This window comes from Netta rufina (assembly GCF_964035555.1).
Source record: "Netta rufina genome assembly, chromosome: 19".
Lineage (NCBI taxonomy): Eukaryota > Metazoa > Chordata > Aves > Anseriformes > Anatidae > Netta > Netta rufina.
Genome location: NC_140143.1, coordinates 9,469,831 through 9,490,804, shown reverse-complemented (window position 1 = coordinate 9,490,804; position 20,974 = coordinate 9,469,831). Strand labels below are relative to the sequence as shown.

At 62.2% G+C, this 20,974-nt stretch overlaps 1 protein-coding gene across 1 annotated transcript; it reads right to left on the bottom strand.

Annotated features, from left to right (window-relative positions):
• Window positions 1-9,699: 9,699 nt before the first annotated feature.
• On the bottom strand, window positions 9,700-19,822 carry FDXR (ferredoxin reductase). Its single transcript, XM_084298693.1, has 12 exons — window positions 19,778-19,822; window positions 17,841-17,938; window positions 17,050-17,145; window positions 15,580-15,702; window positions 14,938-15,051; window positions 14,351-14,452; window positions 13,181-13,288; window positions 12,873-12,957; window positions 12,057-12,250; window positions 11,629-11,800; window positions 10,990-11,163; window positions 9,700-10,288 (listed from the first exon to the last, which is right to left on the bottom strand). Exons 1-12 carry the CDS (start codon window positions 19,815-19,817, stop codon window positions 10,158-10,160), a joined length of 1,437 nt encoding a protein of 478 aa, XP_084154819.1. The 5' UTR covers window positions 19,818-19,822; the 3' UTR covers window positions 9,700-10,157.
• Window positions 19,823-20,974: the final 1,152 nt, after the last annotated feature.

Below are 20,974 nucleotides of genomic sequence, written 5' to 3'. Positions count from 1 at the left end.
AGCCACACGGAGCCCTGCCTCAGGGCTCTGCAGCGCCTGCCACCCCAGCGCATCCAACACGCCAGCCTGTGCCAGGGGGTGACGTCCCCCCGGGGATGTGCACGGCGCTGCTCCCCTGTGCTGGAGCTCACCCTACAATTAAAAGCTGCAGGGAACGCCGACTCCCCTCCACCCCCAAGCCCTGTTGCCCCAGGGCCACCACCGGCCACGGTGGTGCTGGCCATGGCCCGGTGTCACTGCGTGCAGCGAGGTGCCAGCTGCCAGCTGGCGCTCGGAATCGTCACTGGCAATTAAAAGCCACTGCTGCTTAACGAGCCCTCGGCACAGCCCGAGGTTGGATTCGGGGTGCGGGCTGCCCTGGGGACCCCTCCGCGCCGTGCCGATGCTCAGCCCCTCAGCACACAACTCCCTCGGTGCCAAAAACACCGCCGGCATTTGGGACAGAAACCCACAAAACGACCCCAAGGAGTGCGCCCTGATGCCAGGACCCGGCATCGCAGCGTGGGCATCAGCTGGGGGGCAGGGGCACGGCCACCCCCGGCACCCTACCCCACGGCACCCGGGGGTGCTCCCTGCCCTCCCGGCCCTCCTCCCGCCGCCCCGCACCGCGGCAGCCACGACGCCAAGGCGATGGCCGCGGCCCCTTGGCCGGGCAGGGCGGCCGGTGACTCATGTTGGCACTGTCCCACACTACGGCACGGCCGGGCTGGCCCGCGCCGCCCGCTCCTCGCCGCCATTCCCGGGTATTTTTAGTCCCGAGATAAATAATTCATCGGGAATCCGGCACCGGCTACCCGAGCGGGGAGGAAGGGGAGCAGCACGCCACCCAAAACAAACAGAGCCGCCCTCCCAGCGGCTTTGCCCGGCTGATTCTTCCTCAAGGACGTTTAAATATACCCCGGGCCCTCGCGGTGGCTGATCAGGCTCCTTCCTCCAGCCCTGGCGCTTCTCCCATCCCCGGCCAGCACGGGACGGCCGGGTTGCAAATCCTCCTCCTCTTCCTCACACCTGGGCTCGGGGGGACTCCTCCGGCACCGGTTTATCCGCACACAGGCTCCAAAAAAACCCTCCTGCAAAGCCAGGTGCTGCCTGCAAAGGGGCTGCTCCCAGCCAGGCTCCGAATGGGGACGGATTTGGGGAAAATGGACCAAAAGCGAGCCCCTGGCCCTCGCTCTCAGAGCACGGTGATGACTGCAGGGACAGGAGGTGGGCACAGGCACAGAACCGTGTTGAGCCGCCGCTCAGATCACCGGGGGAATAAATCCCCATCCTTGCCAGGGAGCCAGCGTGGAGGGGCTGGGGCTGCGGGGCTGGGGTCGGAGCAGCAGTGGGGTGCAGCATCGAGCCCGCTGTGGCTTCAGAGGAGGCTGGCGGGGGCTCGAGGCCAGCCGAGCCCCTCGGGCAGCTGGTGGGGCTCAGGTCGGGGCCAGCCCCGCTCCAAAATGTCCGGGTTTGGGCTGCAAAGCGCAGGGAGGAGCTGGGGAGCAGCCAGCACGGTGCCCCACAGCTTCTTCTTCTTCTGGGGGGGGTGGGAAAATGGGATCTGGGGGGAGAAGGAGAACACAGGAAGGCTGCTGGAGGCAGAGGAGGAGGAGGATGACTTGGCACGTCCTGCTTGGTGCCCCAGGACACTTGCTGAACCCCGCTGGCTCCTCTGGTCACCGTGCACCTGGGGCACAGCAATGCCACCTCCCTGCAGCCTCCCCGGGGATGACAGGACACCAACGGGGCCGCTCCGTGGCTTTTTGGTGCTTTTGGGGTGTTTCTGGCAGCTTTCCTCTGCGCAGCTTCACCCGAGAAGCCAAGCGCTCGCAGAAACCTGCTCCAGGCACTGCTCCAGCCCTCACCTTCCTCCACCTCCCGAAATGTTATTTTAATGCAACAGGGAAAGTTTGCTCCTGGTTTTAAAGCTCCTTCCCCCATCCCTCCCTCCCCTGCTCCGAGCCCCAGCGCAGCCAGGGCAGAGCTCCTGCAGATATTTTGACCTCAGGGAGGGGAGAAATAAAACCCCGAAACGCAAAGCACCTCCCGAGGAAGAGAAACCTTATCCCAAAAAAAAAGCCTCCGAGCCTGAAAACCACAGGGAAGGGACAGCGCGGGCAGGGGAGGGGATGGAAAGGACAGAAGGAAGCGGACCCTGGCGGGGATGGATGCTCGGGGCACTGCTGGGGGTGGGAACCGGGCTTGGTGCTGCCCAGGGACCTCAACGGAGCCCCCCGAAAGAGGAAAAGCAGCAAAACCTCCCTAAAACCTCCCCCAAACCTCCCCAAAACCTCCCCAAAACCAACTCTTGGCTGGAGACCTGGGGATTGTTGGGGGGGGGAGAAGCGGCGGCAGCCAGCGGCGAGCGCCGTCTCCTTTCAACCTTCATCCTCCAGCACCCAGCATCACCTTCCTCCTCATCACCTTCCTCCTCATCACCTTCCTCCTCATCACCTTCCTCCTCCTCCTCCTCACCGGGCACCAGTTGCGGGCAGGGTCCCGGCGGACCCCACACCCGCACGCACCCAAACGCAGCTCAGGAAAGGTCGAAGCTGGATTAACCCAAAATAAACCCCCAGCGTCCTCCTCCCGCTGCGTTACGCAAGGTGCCGGGGGGACGGGGCTGGGGGCACCAAGGGGGGGGCCTTTATTTATTTATTTTTTTGGGTGGGGGGCTCCCTCCCACCCTCCCACCCTCCTTAAAAACAACCCAAGCTTAATTTTCATCCTCACCCCGGGACGTGGGGATGCTGGAGCAGAGGGGACGGGTTGGGAAACAACCCAAGCAGCCCCCCCCCCGAATAAAATCCCACCCGACTCCCCCCCAAAAGTTCCTCCCGCTGGCAGCGGAGCCCGTCGGGGGGCTCGGCCGCCCCCAACCCGCCCGGTACTTACGGGACCAGCGCTGCTCCGGCTGCCTACATGCCCCGCACCTCCGGGGGGGGCTGCACGTCCCGGGGCCGGGGCACGGCTCCCAGGGCCCCCCCCCCCGGCACGGGGCAGCCCCCGGGGGCAGGAGCGGTCCCCGGTGCGCCCGGCCCGGCTGCGGGATGCGCGGGGGAAGGGGAAGGGGAAGGGATGGGGTGGGATGTAGGGTGGGGAGCCGGTGGGCCGGGGGGTCGGAGGGGGGGTCCAGCGGCCGCCCGTCGGTCCCGGACTCGTCCTTGGAAGAGGAGGAGGAGGAGGAGGAGGAGGAAGCTCTGCAGCTGCGGCAGGGATGGGAGCGGAGGAAGGAGGGAGCGGGAGAGGGGTGGGTGCGCACGGGAGGGGGGGCCCGAGCTCGCCCGATGCCAGCAGGTGTTTTTTGGGTTTTTTTGGGGGATGGGGAGGACAGAGGGGACGGGCTCCCCCCCCCCTCCCCTCGGCTTCATGCCGGCCGCCCCCCCGTAGCCATGCCCCGGGACGGGCCGGGGGGAGCCGGCGGTGCTGGGGGCCGGAGGCTGGGATGCGGGCACGGCCGGGGCCGGGGGGGGCGGAGGAGGAGGAGGAGGAGGAGGAGGAGGAAGAGGAGGAGGAGGCTTGGCAGAAGGACGAGCCAGATGTCCTCCGGGCTCCTGCCCTCCTGCTGCCACCTCGGGGCTGCCCGCAGCCCCCTCCCCGCTTTGCGCCTTTGCAGCCGGCGGTGGTCCCAGGCTTGGGGTGCGCAGGGGGCAAAGCCCCCCCCCGGCTCCCCCCCCCCGACATCCCCAGGAGGGAAAAACAACACCAGCAACACCACGAACCGGCACAGCCCATGCAGAGCCCCCCGTCCCGTGTCCCCCCCATGTCCCCAGCCGGGCACTGCCCCCCTGCAGCCCACCCCCAGGGGCACCCGGTGGGTGCGCAGGGCTTGGGGCTGCACTCGGCTCCCGTTCCCCCCCCCCTCCACCAGTACCTCCCAGCCCCTTTGCTGATTTAACTGGTGGGGACTGGTCGGCCACCCCCAACCCCCGGTGCCCCCCAGAGGGGCACAGAGCAGCCCCGGGGCCCCCATCGGTGGCAGGGGGGGCGCAGAGAGCAAAGCCCCCGCAGGCAGCAGCAGCCTCCAGCTGTCAGCAGGAGCAGCATTAAGGCAGCGGCTGATCCCCGGCACTGACTGAGAGCAAACCAGGCCCGGGGGGGGAAAGGGGGGGCTCCAGGGAGGGAAGGGGGACGTGGGCAGGGGCCCCGGTGGGGTCCCGTTGCCCCCAGGCTGGGCGCTGCTGCCTCACGGCCCCAAAACCAGGCTGAGCTCTGCAGGGGTGCTGGTGGGGAGACCACAGCTCCCCATGGGGCTGGAGCCAAGTTCGGGCTCTGCCAGCAGGGCAGCTGCTCCAAACCCTCAGCGTGCCCCGGCTTGGAGCCACCAAAACACCACAAATTGTCCCCAAAAGCACCCACACACTTCCTCCAGCCCCGGCTGCATGCGGTGCCCCAGGGGAAGGGGACGGTGCCCGGCGCGGGGCCACGGCCACCCCAGAGCAAAACCTTCAGGGCAGGGGGGTGGCTGCCACCCACGGTGGCACTGTGGCCACCTGCAGCACCAGTGGCACCAGTGGCACCAGTAGCACTGGCAGCAGCACCAGCAGCACCAGCAGCAGCAGCACCGTTTCCCTGTGCCACCAAACTCCCCACCATCACCAACCACGAACCCAGTGCCCATCCACGTCCCTCCCCACCACAGTTCAATGGCCAGGTTCAGTACCCGCAGCACTGCTGGGGTGTGGAAAACCCATTTCCAGAGAGGTTTTATCCTACAAACCCCCGTGCTCGCAGCTAGCCCTGGGCTGGGAACACAGGACCTGCCTGTCCCCAGGGTGCTGCCCAGGGGCTGCCAATGCCCTGGGGGGTGCTGGAGGTGCCCTAACGCAGAGCATGGAAACTGCATTTTCCTCCCGGCCTTTATTTTAACAGATTTACAAGCAGCAGCCCCGCCGTCTGCAGGAGAGCTTGCCCAAATCCCCCCGGCACCAGGGTTTTGCAGGCTCGGGGACGTGGTGCAGGGACTCGGGGCTCAGCCCCTGCCCAGCCCTGCCCGGTGCAGGCAGCGAGGCCTCTCCCCTGCCCAGGGAAAGGAGATTTAGGGGTTAGCAACAGGTCACTGCTGCCTCCGACCCTTTTCCCATGAAAACAAAAAGGTTTCAACAGCCCAAAGGAGAAAGCAGCACCTCGGCTGCGATTAACCCCTTCGTCCCCCCTCACCGAGGCCTGGACTGGGATTTTCCAGAGACCTGGGTCCTTTGGGGGCTGGCATGGGATCCCCAACCTGCTCCCTCTCCCCAAGTGCTCCTTGGCCAGCCCCATGGGATGTTCCTCCCCCAGGGGCTCTCTGCTCCCAGCCCAGACCCCACCTGAGGGACAGACAGACGGACAGACGGACGGACAGACCCGGCACACAGCCGGATGCCTTCGCAGCGGGGACGAGCAGCTCAGGGGGTGGTGACACCCGTGCCACCCCCACGGCCACGGCTCCTGTCCCCTGGGAGCCACGAGCAGCTGGAGGAAGCATCCAGCTCCGCTGCTGCAGCGGCGAGGAGACAGCGCCGGCTGACGGCTTGTCTGCAGCCCCAGCTCCTGCGTGTGTGTCTCCAGCTTTCCTGGCAAAGCCCTTCAGGGTCTTAAAAACAAACAAACGAACAAAACCCACAATTTTTAATTTTTTTTTTTTCCCGTGCAAAAATGCAGATTTCCCCCGACGCAACCTGCTCCCGGGTCTGTGCCGCGCGGTTTCGTAACGCAGCCCCAGCTTCGGGAGCTGCCTTGCAGCCATCAGAAATGCCCAATTTCAACAAGTCGGCAACACAAATCCTGTTTGCAGCCAGAACCACTGCCCTGGCCGTTACAAAGGTCAGCCTGGAAAAAAAAAAAAAAAAAAAAAAAAAAAAGCACTGGCTGCACCCCAGGATGACCCTTGACACCTCCAATTTCCCTGGTCCCTCGGCACCACCCTCCTGGGGATGCTGCGCACCCGGGGCTCCCCGTGCCAGCCCCAATTGAACCTCTCATCGGGCTGGCTGAGCCTTGCGGGTGAGCCACGTGGCAGAGAGCAGAGATTTAGCCCCAGATCTGCACCGACCTGGTCCTGACTGCTGGGTCTCCCTCCCTCCCTTCCCCTCCAGGCTTAGCCAAAAGTACTGTGGTCTGAGACCATCCGTGTCTGAACTGGGCACTGCCCACGTGTTGTCATCCAGGTCTCGTTAGACACCGAAATGCAGGTGAACATCACCTTTGTGGGAGCCCTGCTGTCTGCCACGTCCCAGAAGAGCATTTGGGGCTTTGGGTGGATGCAGCAGGGCACGCGTGGCACGGCCCCGCTCTGCCCAGCTTCCCACCTGCAGGGTAATTCAGGGATCTGAAATAAATGGGGAGGCTTTTGGCCCTTCCTCCTCTCGGTGGCAGCTGCCTGCAGGGCTGCCCTGGAGGGGGGGAGCCAAGGCAGTGGGAGCTGGGGCTGGTCGTGGAAATTTCCCAGGGAGGGAGGAAATGGTTTCCTCCTGGGGCGTCCCTCCAAAACTTTTTTCACTGCCTTTCCCTAAATAGCTCCTCGGAGCAGCTGCTGTGACTTTACATCTCTCTGCTCCCCTCCCAGCCTCAGCAAAGCGGCTCACAGCCCTATGTCCACAATGAACCCCGAGGGGGGGACCCTCCGGCCCCATTCCCATGGGGCAGGATGGGGCACGGGTGCCTGTCCCTGGTGACTGTGGCATCGGTGTGCTTAGTGGCACAGTGCCTGGGGGAGCTGGGCATCTCGGCCCCGTCGTGGTTTGGGGCCTCCAAAATACTTCAGGTGGTGCAGAGCACTGGGAAGATCGGGGCTTTAAGGGCAGGAGTGGAAATTGGGAGGCTGTGGGGTTCTGGAGCCACGGATGTGTTTGGGATCCTTTTGGAGAGGGGATGAGGTTGTGCCGAGAGGGAATCGGTTCCTTTGGGCAGCAGGGAAGGGCATTTGGGAACCCCAGTGAGTAGTACCCCAGCCTCATCCCCTTTCCCTTCCCCATCCCTGCCTGGGGACAGACGGATGGGGGAAGAGGAGCCGTGTGTGGCTGGGGGCTGCCTGGGCACCGCCTCTGCTCCCCTCCAGAGCCGGCGTGCCTGCAAAATTGTGTATTAGCCACGCCGCTGAAAACCCTTTTTCAACCAATTTTCTGGTGGCGTGAGCTGGTTTTTAAATGGCCCCTCACCCCTCCGCTGCTGGGCCAGAAACCCAACTCAAGCTGCCTTTTCCCTTACGCCAGGACACGGGCACCCTGCTGGCTCACGTGCCCTAAGGGCTGGCTTTAAAGGCCAGTTCAGCCCGGTAGCAGAGCCAGAGCCTGCCCTCCTCGCAGGTGTAACTGCAGCGTGCAGCACCCCCAGGAGCCCCTGGCACGTCCTGGATTTGTTTTTTTTCCCCCATCTTCTCTTCCAAGCTGCCCCAGAGGCCGTGCAAGGCAGGGTCCCTTGCCCACAGCCCGCCCCGGGTGGAGCAGAATTGGGCCACGCAGCTCTGCGGGCTGGGGAAACTGAGGCAGGGGCAGGGCAGCACGGGGGGTGCCTGGAGGACACCGGGGGGTGCAAAGCCCCGAGAGCAGAGCACCCCGCTCTGTGCAGCCAAAGCACCCCACGGCACCGGGCTCTGCTCTGTCCCCAGCTCTTGGGGACAAGGGTGGCACGGGGGGAGCTGCGGGAGGGGACAGCCCAGCGGGTCTCAAGGCCATCCCACACTAACAAGCCCTGCCAGCCTCAGCAGCTCTGTGTGGTTTCCTCAAAGCTGAACCGAGCCGTAACTCATCGGGGCAGGGAAGCCCACGTCACGAGCTGGCAGCGATGCCGGCAGCTTTTCAGGCCTCCTTCCAAGAGCAGGCAGGTGTCACCCGCAGCGTCACCCGCCCGGCTCCTGAAGTGCTTTCAGAGCTGCTGCTCCTCCTCCTCGCTGCTGGGGAGAGCAAAAGCCCAGGGGAGGCTGCCCCGTGCCAGCACACGGGCAGCTCCCTCAGGCCGTGGGTGCTCAGGCAGGACGTGCCCGCTCCCACCTGGTTAATTCTGCTCCAAAGCAGCACCCAGGGGTGCGCAGGAGCCTGGCAGGGTGCCCGGGCTGCTCGGATGGCCAGGAAACCCCTGGGTTGCAGGACCCCCACCTTGGGGACCTCTTTGCTCCCCGTTCCCAGCCTCCCAGCACCACCTAACGACACCCTCATGGGGAAGGGGGAAGCACCGAGGGCCCTGGAGAGGGGCAGGGGGCACCCGATGGGGATGGGGAGGTGGTGGGATGGGGAGCCGGGGCAGAGGAAGGGGGAGCTGAAGGTGCTGAGTAAGGATTTGCAGAACCACAGCGACCCTTCCTCTGGCTGTTGGGCTCCGATCTCCATCCCTGCCCTTCGCTGACCTTGATCAGCCCACGGCTTTCCCACAGCCCAGCACAAATCCCGGGGCATTGGCTGAGTTTAGGACTGAGCAAGGACATCAGGCTCGGCAAAGAAAGGCACGCACCCTTTAATCTGTCGTCACAGCCCCAAACCTACCCTGAAGCATCACCTGCTGGGGAACAGCCCTTTGCCGTGCTCAGAGCAAGCACCGTGACCTGGAGAAGGGCTACAGAAGCACCCTGACATCGACATCCAGGGCTGTGGGGAAGAAAACCCCAGGGAAGAGCCAGCCCAGCGCTTCCTGGGGGTTTGAGGCAGCCACAACCCCTTCAGCTCCACATTTCTGCTCCCCCAGCCCCTCCACAGCCCCCTTCCCGAAGCGCTTTTTCCTCCGGCCCCAGAGCTGATGTAATCTGCTGGAGCTCGGCATTAGGACGGCATCAGCCCTGAGACGTAACCAGAGCCACATCACACCAGCAGCTGTTCGACAAAGGCTTTATTGCTCGTTTGCATACGAGCTCCCAGCACCACATTTCCTGAGTTTCTTAATGAGCTTGCAAATGAGGTTTAAATAGAAAAGGAAGGGAAAAAAAAAAAAGCCACTGATTTTCCTTGCTAGGCTGGGACCTAGGCGGGTGTACAGTGCCGGGGGTAGGAGCTCAACCCCCAGAGAGAGCTCGGAGGTGATCACAGCTCAGCGTGGAGCTGAGACAAAGCCCTGCTGGGTGCCCCGGCTTGATTTCCCCCCTGCCTCCATCTCTCTGCTTCTGAAGCACAGCCCCGAGGCACAGCCACTGTCACTGCTGCCACAGGTCAGAGCCAGGAGCGGTTCCAGGCTTGGAGGCGATGGCAGCAGGTCGGGGACAGTGGCAGCGTGGGTGGCAGGGCGGCGAGGAGAGGGGGCCACGCTGACCTGGCCCCTGCCCGGCAGATAAAGAGGGGATTACGGCTCACGGCTTGTAATCTGGCTTAAGACCTGACACCGTCACCACGGTCAGTTTGGGCTAAAAGAAGCATTTAATAAGCCCTGAGACATACCAGGAAAAGAAAAAAATCCTAATAAAGAACCAAAAACCCACCCAGCACCAGCGAGTGAAGTGCACGGAGCGAGGCAGGTCCCAGCACACGCTGCCCTCGTGGTCTGGAATAGGACCATCACACGCTTGTTATCCCGCTCCGTTGGGGTTTAATCGTGGGAGGCAGAAAGGGAATTAATGCCCGTGTCTGTTTGTTTGGGGCTCCCAACAGGCCGGCAGTAAACGCTCCCTCCCGGCGCTCGGGGAGCTGGCTTGCCTGGGGACACCGAGAGCGGAGCCGCGGCACTCGGCTGGCTGCTCGCGAGGGGAAGGCAGTCACGGACAAAGCAGGCAGACTCAAGTGGCAGGGCCGACTTGGCTTCCCTGGAAGGGTTTATTTAAAAACAATTATTAGAAATAGCCTGCTCAGGCACAAGTGACAAGGCAGCGACGCCATTTGGCTTGAGACTTCAAGGGGAGGCGGCGAGACGCGGGGAAGTTTCTCTGTCACTTGCCACGGGGAAAGCGTGTGGCCGAGGCTCCTGCCACACGCACACCTCCCTCACCTGCCCGGGGCGATTCCCTCTGGCTGGAAGGAGCAGGAATCAGCAGAGGAATTGCTGCCAGGCTGCGGAGGTGCGGGGCCAGCCCACAGCCTCGGCTGTTTTGAGTCACTTCAGGACCGCAGAGTTCCCTGTTACTGGAGAGCCTCGAGTGTCACCATCTGGGCTCACCCCCAGACCGGCCACCAGCCCCCCGGCACAAGCTCTGCGCCCCCAGGTCCTGCCCAGGACCCGCTGGGGTCACCCCAGGATGGTACCGGGCAGACCAGTGCCGCGTTCCCACCCCTGCTGCTTTAGTGACCGATCAGCTGCAGCATCTCCTGAGGATCCACTATCTTCTCCCGGGGTTTGCCAGCAGCTTTTCCTCTCGCCACTTCGGCAGCGTCTATCTTCTCCCAGTCCGAGAAGGAAACAGGACGGACCCCTGGGGTGACGGCGAGAGAGAGGAGGGAGAAGTCAACCCAGCGCACAGGAGCACAGCCTCACCTCCCCGCTAGCAGGGAGCTGACATGCAAGCAGACCCTGCCCCTTTCCGACACGGCGTCAGACTTCGGCAGCGCACAGGAATAATAATTCCTAGCACCATGAGGAGAGAGGTTGCGGGTTCCAGTCAAATCTGATTAGTCAGACCTTTGCAAGCCGTAACAGCGGCGAGCGCAGCACCACCTTAGGGGACAAAACACTTGCAGCTCCCTGTTCCAACTCAGACAGTGAAGAGGTAAACACACACTTTAATTGAATGCTTTTAAACACAAGCAGCAGCAAATGACTCTCTTGGGCATTTTAATCTTTTCCCCAATTTGCCTGGAAGGATTGCTAGGAAAACCATTCCAGAGCAATAGCTCACTGTCTGTGCCACTGACAGTGACGTTTTACCCAGGTCCGTGCTGCTTTTAATGGCCCTTTCCCAGAAAGCGGTCATTAACCTTAGCAATGACACTGATTTTGAGAAAATTCAGGTCCTGCTCTCCCTGCATTTCGGAGCAGTGGAACAGCAGCACAACACATTTCCTTGGTTTGCTCCCAAAAGCAGCCCGTGGGACTCAGTGCCCCAGGACACGCAGATTTTGCCTGCATCACGCGTCGGGCCAGCTGCTACAGATGCCCACGCACATCCTCACTCACCTCGGCTGCTCAGGATGCTCCCCACAGCCCCAAAGCCTTCTCTGGAGACAGACACATCCAGCACGCCTCCCCGGAGATCCTCCAGCACAGACTGGGCAGTGTCAAAGCTGTCATTCATGGTGGTGATGATCACGCCTGTGGGGCCTCTCTTCACCCAGCCGCTGCAGTACAGACCTGCGTGGGCACACAGCAGCCAGGCTCAGTCCTGCACGTGGCCACAGACCCTCCTGGATGTAGGATCTCGCCCTGTCCCAGCTTTGGAGGTCACAGCAAGCTGCAGGCAGTGGAAGAATCTGCCCCTGCTTCGGGGACAGAGCCCTTTGATGGTGCTGTCAGGAATTTGTGTGCCTCCAGACCAGCACCGAGCAGCCAAATGGGCTGTGTCGCTTCAGTAACAAGGCTCCAAGGCCCAATAAAACAAACACGTCCTTCAGCGCTGTCTGCTGAAAACTTGATGTCCCTAATGCTAGCCGAGATTGGGACAGGTCTTAAAATCTGACAGAGGCAGCTGATTTCCCCAGTTCCCAGCAGTGGAGGAGCGTGGCTGCCTTGTGTCAGTGCCCCCAGCGAGCAGAGTTTCCCCCCCCAAAGCCCCCAAAGCCCAACGCACACCCCAGAGGTGTCCCTGCAGATACAGACCCGGGGCACCTTCCACTCTGCCCATGCTGTTGGGGATAATGCCTCGCTGGCTGTCGAAGGGCACTGCTGGGTCCAGGGGCAGGCTCCGGTAGCCGATGCTGCTGAGCACCAGCCCGCACTCCAGCTCCTCCACGTCTCCAGTGGGGACGGCTTTGGCAGACTCACCCGAGCCCTGAGAGAGAGAAGAAGAGGCTGCTAATTTCTATCCTTACTCCTCCGGGTACTAAAAGCCCTCCTGCAGCACCAGCGTGGCCAGAGCTCCCTTTAGAAAGGGAAAGGTTCTCGGTGGCAGGCCTGGCAGGCTCTCGGGGAAGCTCTCGGCCTCTCCACGATGTCAGAGGACACAAAGCCACCTTACAGATACCTGCCAGCGGCCGCAGGGGATGCGACAGTGTCCTGCCCCAGCCCCAGCCCTGCTAGGGTCGTACCTCCAGGTGGGTCAGGGCCATGCGGACGCCCCTCGCCCGCGTCCCGTCGGCGGTGGGCAGCACCTCCTGGGGGCTGCGCTGGAACTTCAGGCCCCACTGCCGGGGGGCTGCTGCCTGCGCTGCCATCTCCCCAGGCTTCTGCAGGGCTGTTTTGATCATCAGCTCCGTCAGGCGCTTCCTGGGCCTGGGGATGTCTAGGAAGAGAGAGAGCATCAGGGCAGGACCGTCAGCGAAAGCCCCTCGGGGTATGGTGTGACATGGAGGCGGTTTTCGGTGCTACGTGAGTGTCCGTTTGGAGCCTGGCATGCAAAAGGGAGTCCAGCGCCTTTGAGATGACAAATGGAGTGACCAGGAGAGCTCCTGAGGTTTGAGGCCAGTGGGACACAGGAATCAAAGCCTGCAATTTAGCTGTCCTGCTGGTGCTCAGAGGCAGCAGCCTGTGGAGGACAGCCAGTCTCTGGACACCCCTGAACTCGGTGTTTTCCTTCTAGCTCTGCAGGAAGCTTTTAAATCAGCAGCCTTGGGATCTCTCCTGCAAGGCTCTCTCAGCCGTCCCAAACCTCCTGCCTCATCATTCAGACAGCAGTTACATCCCCAAGCAGCAGTGCGGCTGCACAGACAGAAACAGGCTGCTGCCTCCTCTCTGTGGCCTCCTGTCACCCTGAGGACAAGCCGCACCGCGGCCACCTGGCTTTGACACACCAGGCACTAAGCACAGGGTTTCTCTGATGTGCCTTCTGAGCACCTGCAGAGCACTCCTGGGTGCTTGGCTGTCAAAGCGAGGCCCTGTCCAGAGGGGCACAACGCTTTCCTCACCTTTAACAGCATTTTCAAGGCCTGTGAAGTCGGCGGGGTTGAGGACAGGCTGGGTGCCAGGCAGGTTTATCATCTCCCGCAGCTCCTGGGAATTGCAGGCAGGAAGATGCAGGGAGACGTCACCTCCAGCACGGAGCTGCCACCCAACAGCCCCAGGCTGCCTTCCCCAAGCACGTTTGGACCAGGAGCAAACGGCTGCAGGAGCTAGGACAGCTAGGTTCACACAGCCATGGACAGAGCGCCTCTCCCCGCAGGGCAAGGGCAGCCTGGGGTCTGGTGCTGGGAAAAACATCGCCCTCCAGCCTCACCTTGATGGTGAAAGCAACTTGGAGAGGTCCCCTTCTCCCAGCCAGCCACACGCGCTTCACCTTGCTGCAGGCAAGAGCTGCCAAGGAGCACTCAGTGATGTCTGTCTTCTGCAAGACACAGACACGCGACAGGAGTGGGACGAGGGCAGATCTGGAGGGACTGGGGGAAGGCACAGCCTCTGAAGGTGAAAAACAGCCGCAGAAAAGCAGGCTGCACATGCAGAGAGCCTGGGCAAGGGCAGAAAACACGTCATCTGCCTTTGCACGGAGCTATTTGAACAGCTAGTCCCTCATCACTGGAAGTCCTATCTGAGGGTGCTAGAGGTAAGGAGCCAACACCTCGTGAGATGGGTCCAGGCCATCTGCCCCAGGCAGGTCAGTCGTGGGGCAGACAGGGCAAAGCCTTCCAGTGCTCTTTATTTTGAGGTTGCCTGCAGATGTTTGGTCCTTTCCCTTCTCAGGATATAGAGGCACTTGGGTGGAACCCACTAGAAACCCACAGCTCAAGTCTCTGCCTGCTTGCCCCAAGCATGGCCACAAGTATTACTGCTGGTTGCCAGAGCCTCCAATTTTTATTTTTTTTTTTTTTTTCATGTAGACGTTAATATCAGAAGTTGTCACACAGCTGTAACCAACCTCATGGCAGCTCTCCAGGAGGGAGAGCCCATGCTGCTGACATTTGGGGCAGCAGCTGCATGGAGCAGCTGGAGCACACCAGTCCCCAGCTGCCTACAGGGGATGAGGACAGCGGGAGGGGAGATCCACCAGCTTGGACCAACACAGAGCAACCAGAGTGCCCAGTGCTACCAGCAGGAGCCAGCCTGCTGTCCTCAGCTACAACAGGAAAAAAAAAATTAAATGGAGAAGCTTCTAGTCTGGAAAAGAGAGAGCAGCTCCTCCTTTGCCTCCCATAGGAGATGAAGGGATAAAGCTAAATTTTTTAGGTACCGGAATAGCCTCGTGGTTTTGTTTGCACCCTACAGCCTGTGGGGCTTTCCCTGGTGAAGGAGCCCACAGACCAAGAGGGCCCAGAAAGCATACTCTCAGCAGAGGCAGATCTCCCTCCTCTCAGACTTTGCTGAGATCCGTGGAAGCCACCACACACCCAGCAGGGAGCAATTCTGGGCTGCCCTCTGCCTTCACAGCACGGAGCACTGACCCAGGACTCACCTTGAGGAGATCCAGCGGGGAAAGGAGGATGCGGGCGATGTCCAGCGCCACGTTGCCATGGCCCAGGATCAGCGCCGTCTCGCAGCTCAGGTCAGGCTTCAGCTACAGGGAGAGAAAGGCCCATCCGTGAGCAAATTCACCCAGCACACAGATTCCTTGGACCCGCACCTACCACCTCAACCCCCTTCTGCCTCTCTTTCTGCTGACAGAGGTGATGCAGACGGGGTAACTCCACACCAGCCTCCCCCCTGAGTGGACAAAACCACTTCGAGGTGCTGCAGTCAATGCCTGTCCCCCCTCTCCCAAGCACCATCCTTGTGAGCGGGGCAAATTTTGGCAGGTCAGCCAAAAATACTCCCCAGGCCCCCATCTGGCCCGGCCAAAATGTGCTGCCAACCCACGGAGCCAGCTAATCCGCTCTCACTGATGTGCAAATTGCTCACATTTCTACCATCTAAGAAGGATTTAACGTGGTCCCTGCTAATCTTTTCCAATTGCAGGCGTTTCAGGACTTAATCTGGAGCTGGATGTCAGCACTGGGAGGCAGGACGGGAAGGAAGGTCAGGGAAACGAAGGGTTGTACTCACATCCCGGTTCTCCGGCAGCCCGTTGTACCAGCCCACGAAGGCTCGGGCTGAGTAAACCCCGGGGAGGTTCTCCCCTGGGATCCCCAGAGTCCGGTTGTCTTCGGCACCGTAACTCTAGGAACAAGCAGACGTAGTCAGAGAGGCTGTCACAGGCAGGGTCTGATGCTAAAAAACACAAATCTACACAGCTGCCCACCCTTCCTAAGGGCTTGGATACTCAGTGGAGGGGTTGAACATGGCCCTGGAGCTTCCTCCTCCAGGTACCGAGCCCAGAACCAAAGCTGACCTCCTCAGGCCTACGCAGGACATTACAAGCTGAGGCCACAGACGGGGACAGATCCATGCCAGGCTGAACCAGGCAGAGCAGATGCTGGCCGTCACAGGAAAGGGGTTCCCCAAGAGCTGCCCGAGAGGCCCACACCCGATGCCATGCCCCAGCACATGCTTTCTGCAAGCCTTTGGACAACTCTCGGAACATTTGATGGCTACCAAGCCATCCTAAGGCTGAGCAGACCTTGGAAATAACACCCAGAAACACCTCACCGAGGCAAAGACCCTTCCCAAGATCCCGGGGGGAAGAACCGAGCATCCCTTCCCCATGGTGTATGGAACCAGCCCCCACAGCCGGGCGCCCCCACGCACCAGCACCACGGCGTGGTAGGCCTGCTGCAGCTCCGCCACCGTCACGTCCCTGCCCACGGTGACGTTCCCGTAGTATTTGCAGCGCTCCGAGCGCGCCGTCTGCCCGAACGTCTTGGTCACGTTCTGCGGGGAACAAACAGGCAGCACCGCGCTCACGCCACCGCCGGGGCCAAGGCCCGCCACTAACCCCGTTCCTGTTCCCCCCCTATCCCCCTCTCCGGCCTTGAAATGTTTCTCCCCCTCTCTGGCTCGGTTATTCTGGGAATTTTATCTATCAGCAGCCGCAGATAATTCCCCGTGAGATGAGCACAGACTTGGCACGGTTTCCACAGCCCCTGGTGGAAAGGAAGACCCGTGTTTTGCACCCACCTGGTGGGAGGTATTAAAAAAAAACACCTTAAAATTTAAAAAAATAATAAAAATTTAACAGTGCTGGGAGCATTTTAATACCTTCACCTCTCTGAGTAAAGGCTGCTGGAGGAAAAAACTCCATCCCCGAGGTGCAGCTCAGAAGGGAGCCCTGCCAAACAGCCCCCTCCATGCGGGGTGCTGCCTGCCAGACCCCCTCTGCCAGCCTCGCAGTTCAAGCTGTCCTGAAACCCACTGCACCAAGCGAGGACACGAGGTAGGACAGCACCTGAAGCCTTTTATCCTGAGAAACTGCAGCTTTTATGCAGCACACCCCCTGATCTCCCTGCAGGTATAGCCAGACCCAGTCTGGTAACAGGATGCACACACCGTAACGGGAAAGCTGCCCCAAACCCATACACAGCTACTCCTTGTCTTTCAGACCAAAGGGAGGCAGGTGTTTTGGTCTATCACCAGGCGATCTCCAGGGATTAAACGGGGAAACCACCCCAAGATATTGCTGTCTGCATCTCCTGTACTCCCCCCCTGCAACCACCTCGGCCCCAGCCCAGGCACAGCAGCCAGCTCTGCGTAGAGCTCCCATCTGCTGCGAGGCAAAGGCAAAGGGCTGATTTAAAAGAGCTCTTTTCCTTTTTTTTTTTTTTTAAACTTCTCCCTGCTCAGGTGTGCACCTACAGCTTAACTCCACCGCCCCACCAGCAGATCCTTCTTCCCAATCTCCCTTAATGGGTACAGGCCGAGCACAGACAAACCAGAGCGTGAGAGGAACAGGCTGTGCTGGTGCTCCAGCAGCCGCAGGAGAGCATAAAGCGTCCTGGAAGCAAATTATCGGAGCTTTGTTCTTGTTTGGGCCAGCCTGAACAGCGCGGGGAGTCTGTCCTGGAGCACTGGACGCTGTCTTTCTGACCCAGCATTCAGAGCCCTGAAGCCAGAGGTTCCCTAGCACGGCACGGCCTCGCTGGGCCTCGGCAAGGACAAGGAGATGGTAACATGGAGGGATCCTGCCCGAAGCACGCTGTGAAGGACACCGACCGCCTGGCCTGCACCCACCGTCATCATCATCACCAAAAGTAGCAGCAAGGGGAGGAAACCAGCACCGACCTTCACTTCGGGGTGGTCCGGAGCCACACCAAACCGCACGAGCCCGAAGGGAACAGGCAGCTTCTCGTAGATGTCCACTTGTACCAGGTCGTGGTGCTGCAGGGGAGCAAAACCGCCGTGAAGGAACGGGGACGGAGAGGCCCCGTGAGCCCAGCACCTCGGGAGGGACACGCACCGCATCCCACAGGGCCCTGTCACATATGGGGCCGCGCCGTACCTGCTCCTGCCAGCCCAAACCCTATGGGTGCAGTGCAGGATATGGCCCCAGCCATCATCACCCACCTCTTGTGGAGGCTCTGTCCCATCTCCCACCCCACAGCCCCCCTACCACGCTGACTGGGGGGCTAAGCAGGGTCCTGGGGGGGGAAATCCCTGTGCTGGGCAGGAGGCACCGAGCTCAGCACCCTCACCCACCGCGCTGGGTGACCCCAGGGTGGGGCCAGAGCTTCAGACAGATGTTTTGCTGCAAAGGCTTTGTTATCTTTTAACTGGAGCCTCTGCCCGGAGATTAGGCAGCCCTGAAATTCGTCCCTGAGGCTCAGCAAGGGCCATTTTCCAGCAGGGAGCAGAGACGACGCCGTGTGCTTTACAGCAGGGTTACGCTGCCTCTGCTCAGACCTCGTTCCTCGTTCAGTCTCGTTTCCCATCAGAAATCAGCCGCAGCACCAACACCTGCGGCAAGGAGCCCCCCCAAACCATTCCCCAGACCCCTGGAAGCACCGAGAGAGGCCTCGCTCGGGGGGCAGACCCCAGCCCAGCAGCACCCCGAGCCCCATCCCGCACCCCGGTACCTTGAGGAGGTGCTGAGCCGTGTAGAACCCCGCGGGGCCGCTGCCCACCACGCACACCCGGGGGGCCGGGGCGCGCGAGGACAGCCACCGGCGGGCACCTGGAGGGGAGAAGGACCCAGGAGACGTGATGGCGTGATCCCGTGCGAGCTGCCAGTCCCACTGATCCCCCCCCAAACCCCCCCACCAGCTCACCCCAGGCCCCCCAGCACTCCCCAAGACCCTCACCAGCACCCCTGAACCCCATCGGGCCCCCCAGCACCCCCATGAGCCCCCTCAGCACCCCTCTGAGGCCCCCCAGCACCCCATCAAGCCACCCTAGCACCCTTCTGAGCCCCCCTCAGCACCCCCCTGAGCCCCCCAGCACCCCATTGAGCCCCTCAGCATCCCATCACGCCACCCTAGCACCCCATTGAGCCCCCCCAGCACCCTGCTGAGGCCCCCCAGCAACCCTCTGAGCCCACCCAGCACCCTCCACCAACCCCTCCGAGCTCCCCAGCATCCCTCTGAGCCACCCCCAGCACCCCATCAAGCCACCCTAGCACCCCATTGAGCCCCCCAGCACCCCTCTGAGCCCCCCCAGCACCCGATTGCACCCCTCAGCACCCCTCTGAGGCCCCCCAGCACCCATCTGAGGCCCCCTAGCACCTCATCAAGCCACCCTAGCACCCCATTGAGGCCCCCAGCACCCTGCTGAGGCCCCTCAGCACTCTCCTGAGCCCCCCAGCACCCTCCACCAACCCCTCCGAGCCCCCCAACATCCCTCTGAGACCCCCCCAGCACCCCCCTGAGCCCCCCAGCACCCCATTGAGCCCCTCAGCACCCCATCAAGCCCCCCCAGCATCCCTCTGAGCCCCCCCAGAACCCACCCACCAACCCCTCCGAGCCCCCCCAGCACCCCCCTGAGCCCCCCAGCACCCCATGGAGCCCTCAGACCCCCACAAGCCCCCCCAGCACCCCTCTGAGCCCCCCCAGAACCCACCCACCAACCCCTCCGAGCCCCCCCAGCACCCCATGGAGCCCCCCAGCACCCACCGAGCCGTGCAGCTCCCCCCACCCCAGCCATGGCCTCCCCGGGGGGCTGCAGGACGCCTCGGGGCGCTCCCCCCAGTTATACCGGGCCCCCCCCGGCCCCCACCCCCCGGTGGCAGCGGGCGGAGCTCCGGCACGGGGCCGCCCAGCACCGAGCACAGCACCGGGACCCCCGGACACGGGGCGGGCAGGGGGGGGACGGGGACCCGCTGTGAGACCCCGGGGGTGCTCAGCACCGGGACCGGGAACGGGAACCGGGATCGGGACTGGGATCGGGATTGGGATCAGGGACCGGGACCGTGGATGGGGATTGGGATCGGGGACTGGGATCGGGATCGGGGACCAGGACCGGGATAGGGATCGGGGGCCGGGACCTGTATCGCGGACCGGGACCGGGATCAGGGATCAGGATCGGGACTGGGACCGGGATCGCGGATCGGGATTGGGGACGGGGATTGGGATTAGGACCGGGATCAGGACCGGGACCGGGATCGGGGATTGGAGACCGGTATTGAGGATCAGGATCGGGGTTGGGAACCGGGATCGGGATCAGGACCGGGACCGGGGACCCCGACTGGAATCGAGACCAGTATCGGGATCGGGGACCGGGACCTGGATCAGGGATCGCGGATCGGGATTGGGGACCGGGATTGGGATTAGGACCTGGATCAAGGACCTGGGACCGGGGACCAGTATCGGGATCGGGGACCGGGATCGGGATTAGGACCGGGATCAAGGACCGGGATCGAGACCAGTATCGGGATCTGGGACCGGGAACCGGGATCGTAGTCCGGGTCCTGGACCAGGACCGGGGTCGGGGACCGGAATCGGATCGGGGAACCGGGACCGGGACCGGCCCCGGGAGCGCCCCCCCCCCGCCTCCCCCCCCTGCCCCCCCCCCCCCTCACCGGCCCCGCCGCCCCTCCAGCACGCGCCTCCCGGCCCCATCCCGGCCGCCGCCACCGCCCCTCCTCCCCGCCGCCCAATCAGGAGGCAGAACAGCCCTTCGATTTGCATAACCCCGCCCCCGCGGCCACCCGGAGCAGGAAGCGGGCAGGAGACCATAGAGAGGCGGGGAGGGAGGGGCCGTGCGGGGGCCGCTCTGGTCGGCGCTCTCTATGGGCCAGTCCTCCACGGTACCCGGTGGGGGGGGGGGGTGAGCCCATCAGTGCCTGGGCTTTAATTGCGCTGGGTTAATTAATGCCCAGAGCGGTTTATTGCAAAGGACTCCTGGGGGAAGAGAGCCCAAAGAAGGGTCCTTAAACTATCCCCCTGCGCTTCAGCAACCCGCAGGGGGGGGGCGAAGGGCTGGTGCTGGATGCTCCCAGCTCCATCCTCCCGGGTGGTCCCCGCTTTGTCCCTATTTTAATTGTTTTTAGGTCCCTTTTATTGCATTTCATCCCCCATCACTGCATGTCAGAGCCCTCACAGGGCAGGGCAACGGGCTCCAGGGGCTGGGCAGAGGCAGGAGGGGTGCCAAGGGGGCAGGCACCAAGGGGGCATCTTAAAGCACTGGGGGCTGAGGGGACTCTGCAGCCCCAACCTGACTTTAATAAAGGTGATAAAACCCCCCCGTGTCTTCTCTCACAGCCTTCAGACTCGGTTCCTGCAGCAAAGAGCGGTGTTTCCAGCAACTTTAAGGCCCATGCTTGCACTCCAGTGCCCCAAAATTAGCGGGGCACAGCCCCCAGTGCACTGCCAGAGGGGCAAGGCCAGGGGTGTAATCCCACTGTCAGCATTATAAAATGTTATAATCTTATGTTAAAGATGTTAAAACCCAGAGCAAGGGGAGTCCCTCCAGGCAGAAAGCCAGGGGGCTCTGAGCACATCTCCCCAGAAACCTCCCTTTTAGGCAGAAGCAATGAGTTTGTTTCGTCAACCTCTACCTAAACTGCCACCGCTGACAGCGAATACAGGCACGTTGAAAGGTGCATTTCCCAAACCAGGCACCTCCTGCTGGATGAAGGCCCGAAGAGTTTGCCATTAGATGGCACTGCATCAAAACAGATCCCCCAAACCCGCTTAAAAACCTTTTAGTACACCCCTCCTTGCATCAGGGGAGGAGAACGAGCATTTTCTGCCCACCCTGCTCCCTGCCAAGGGGG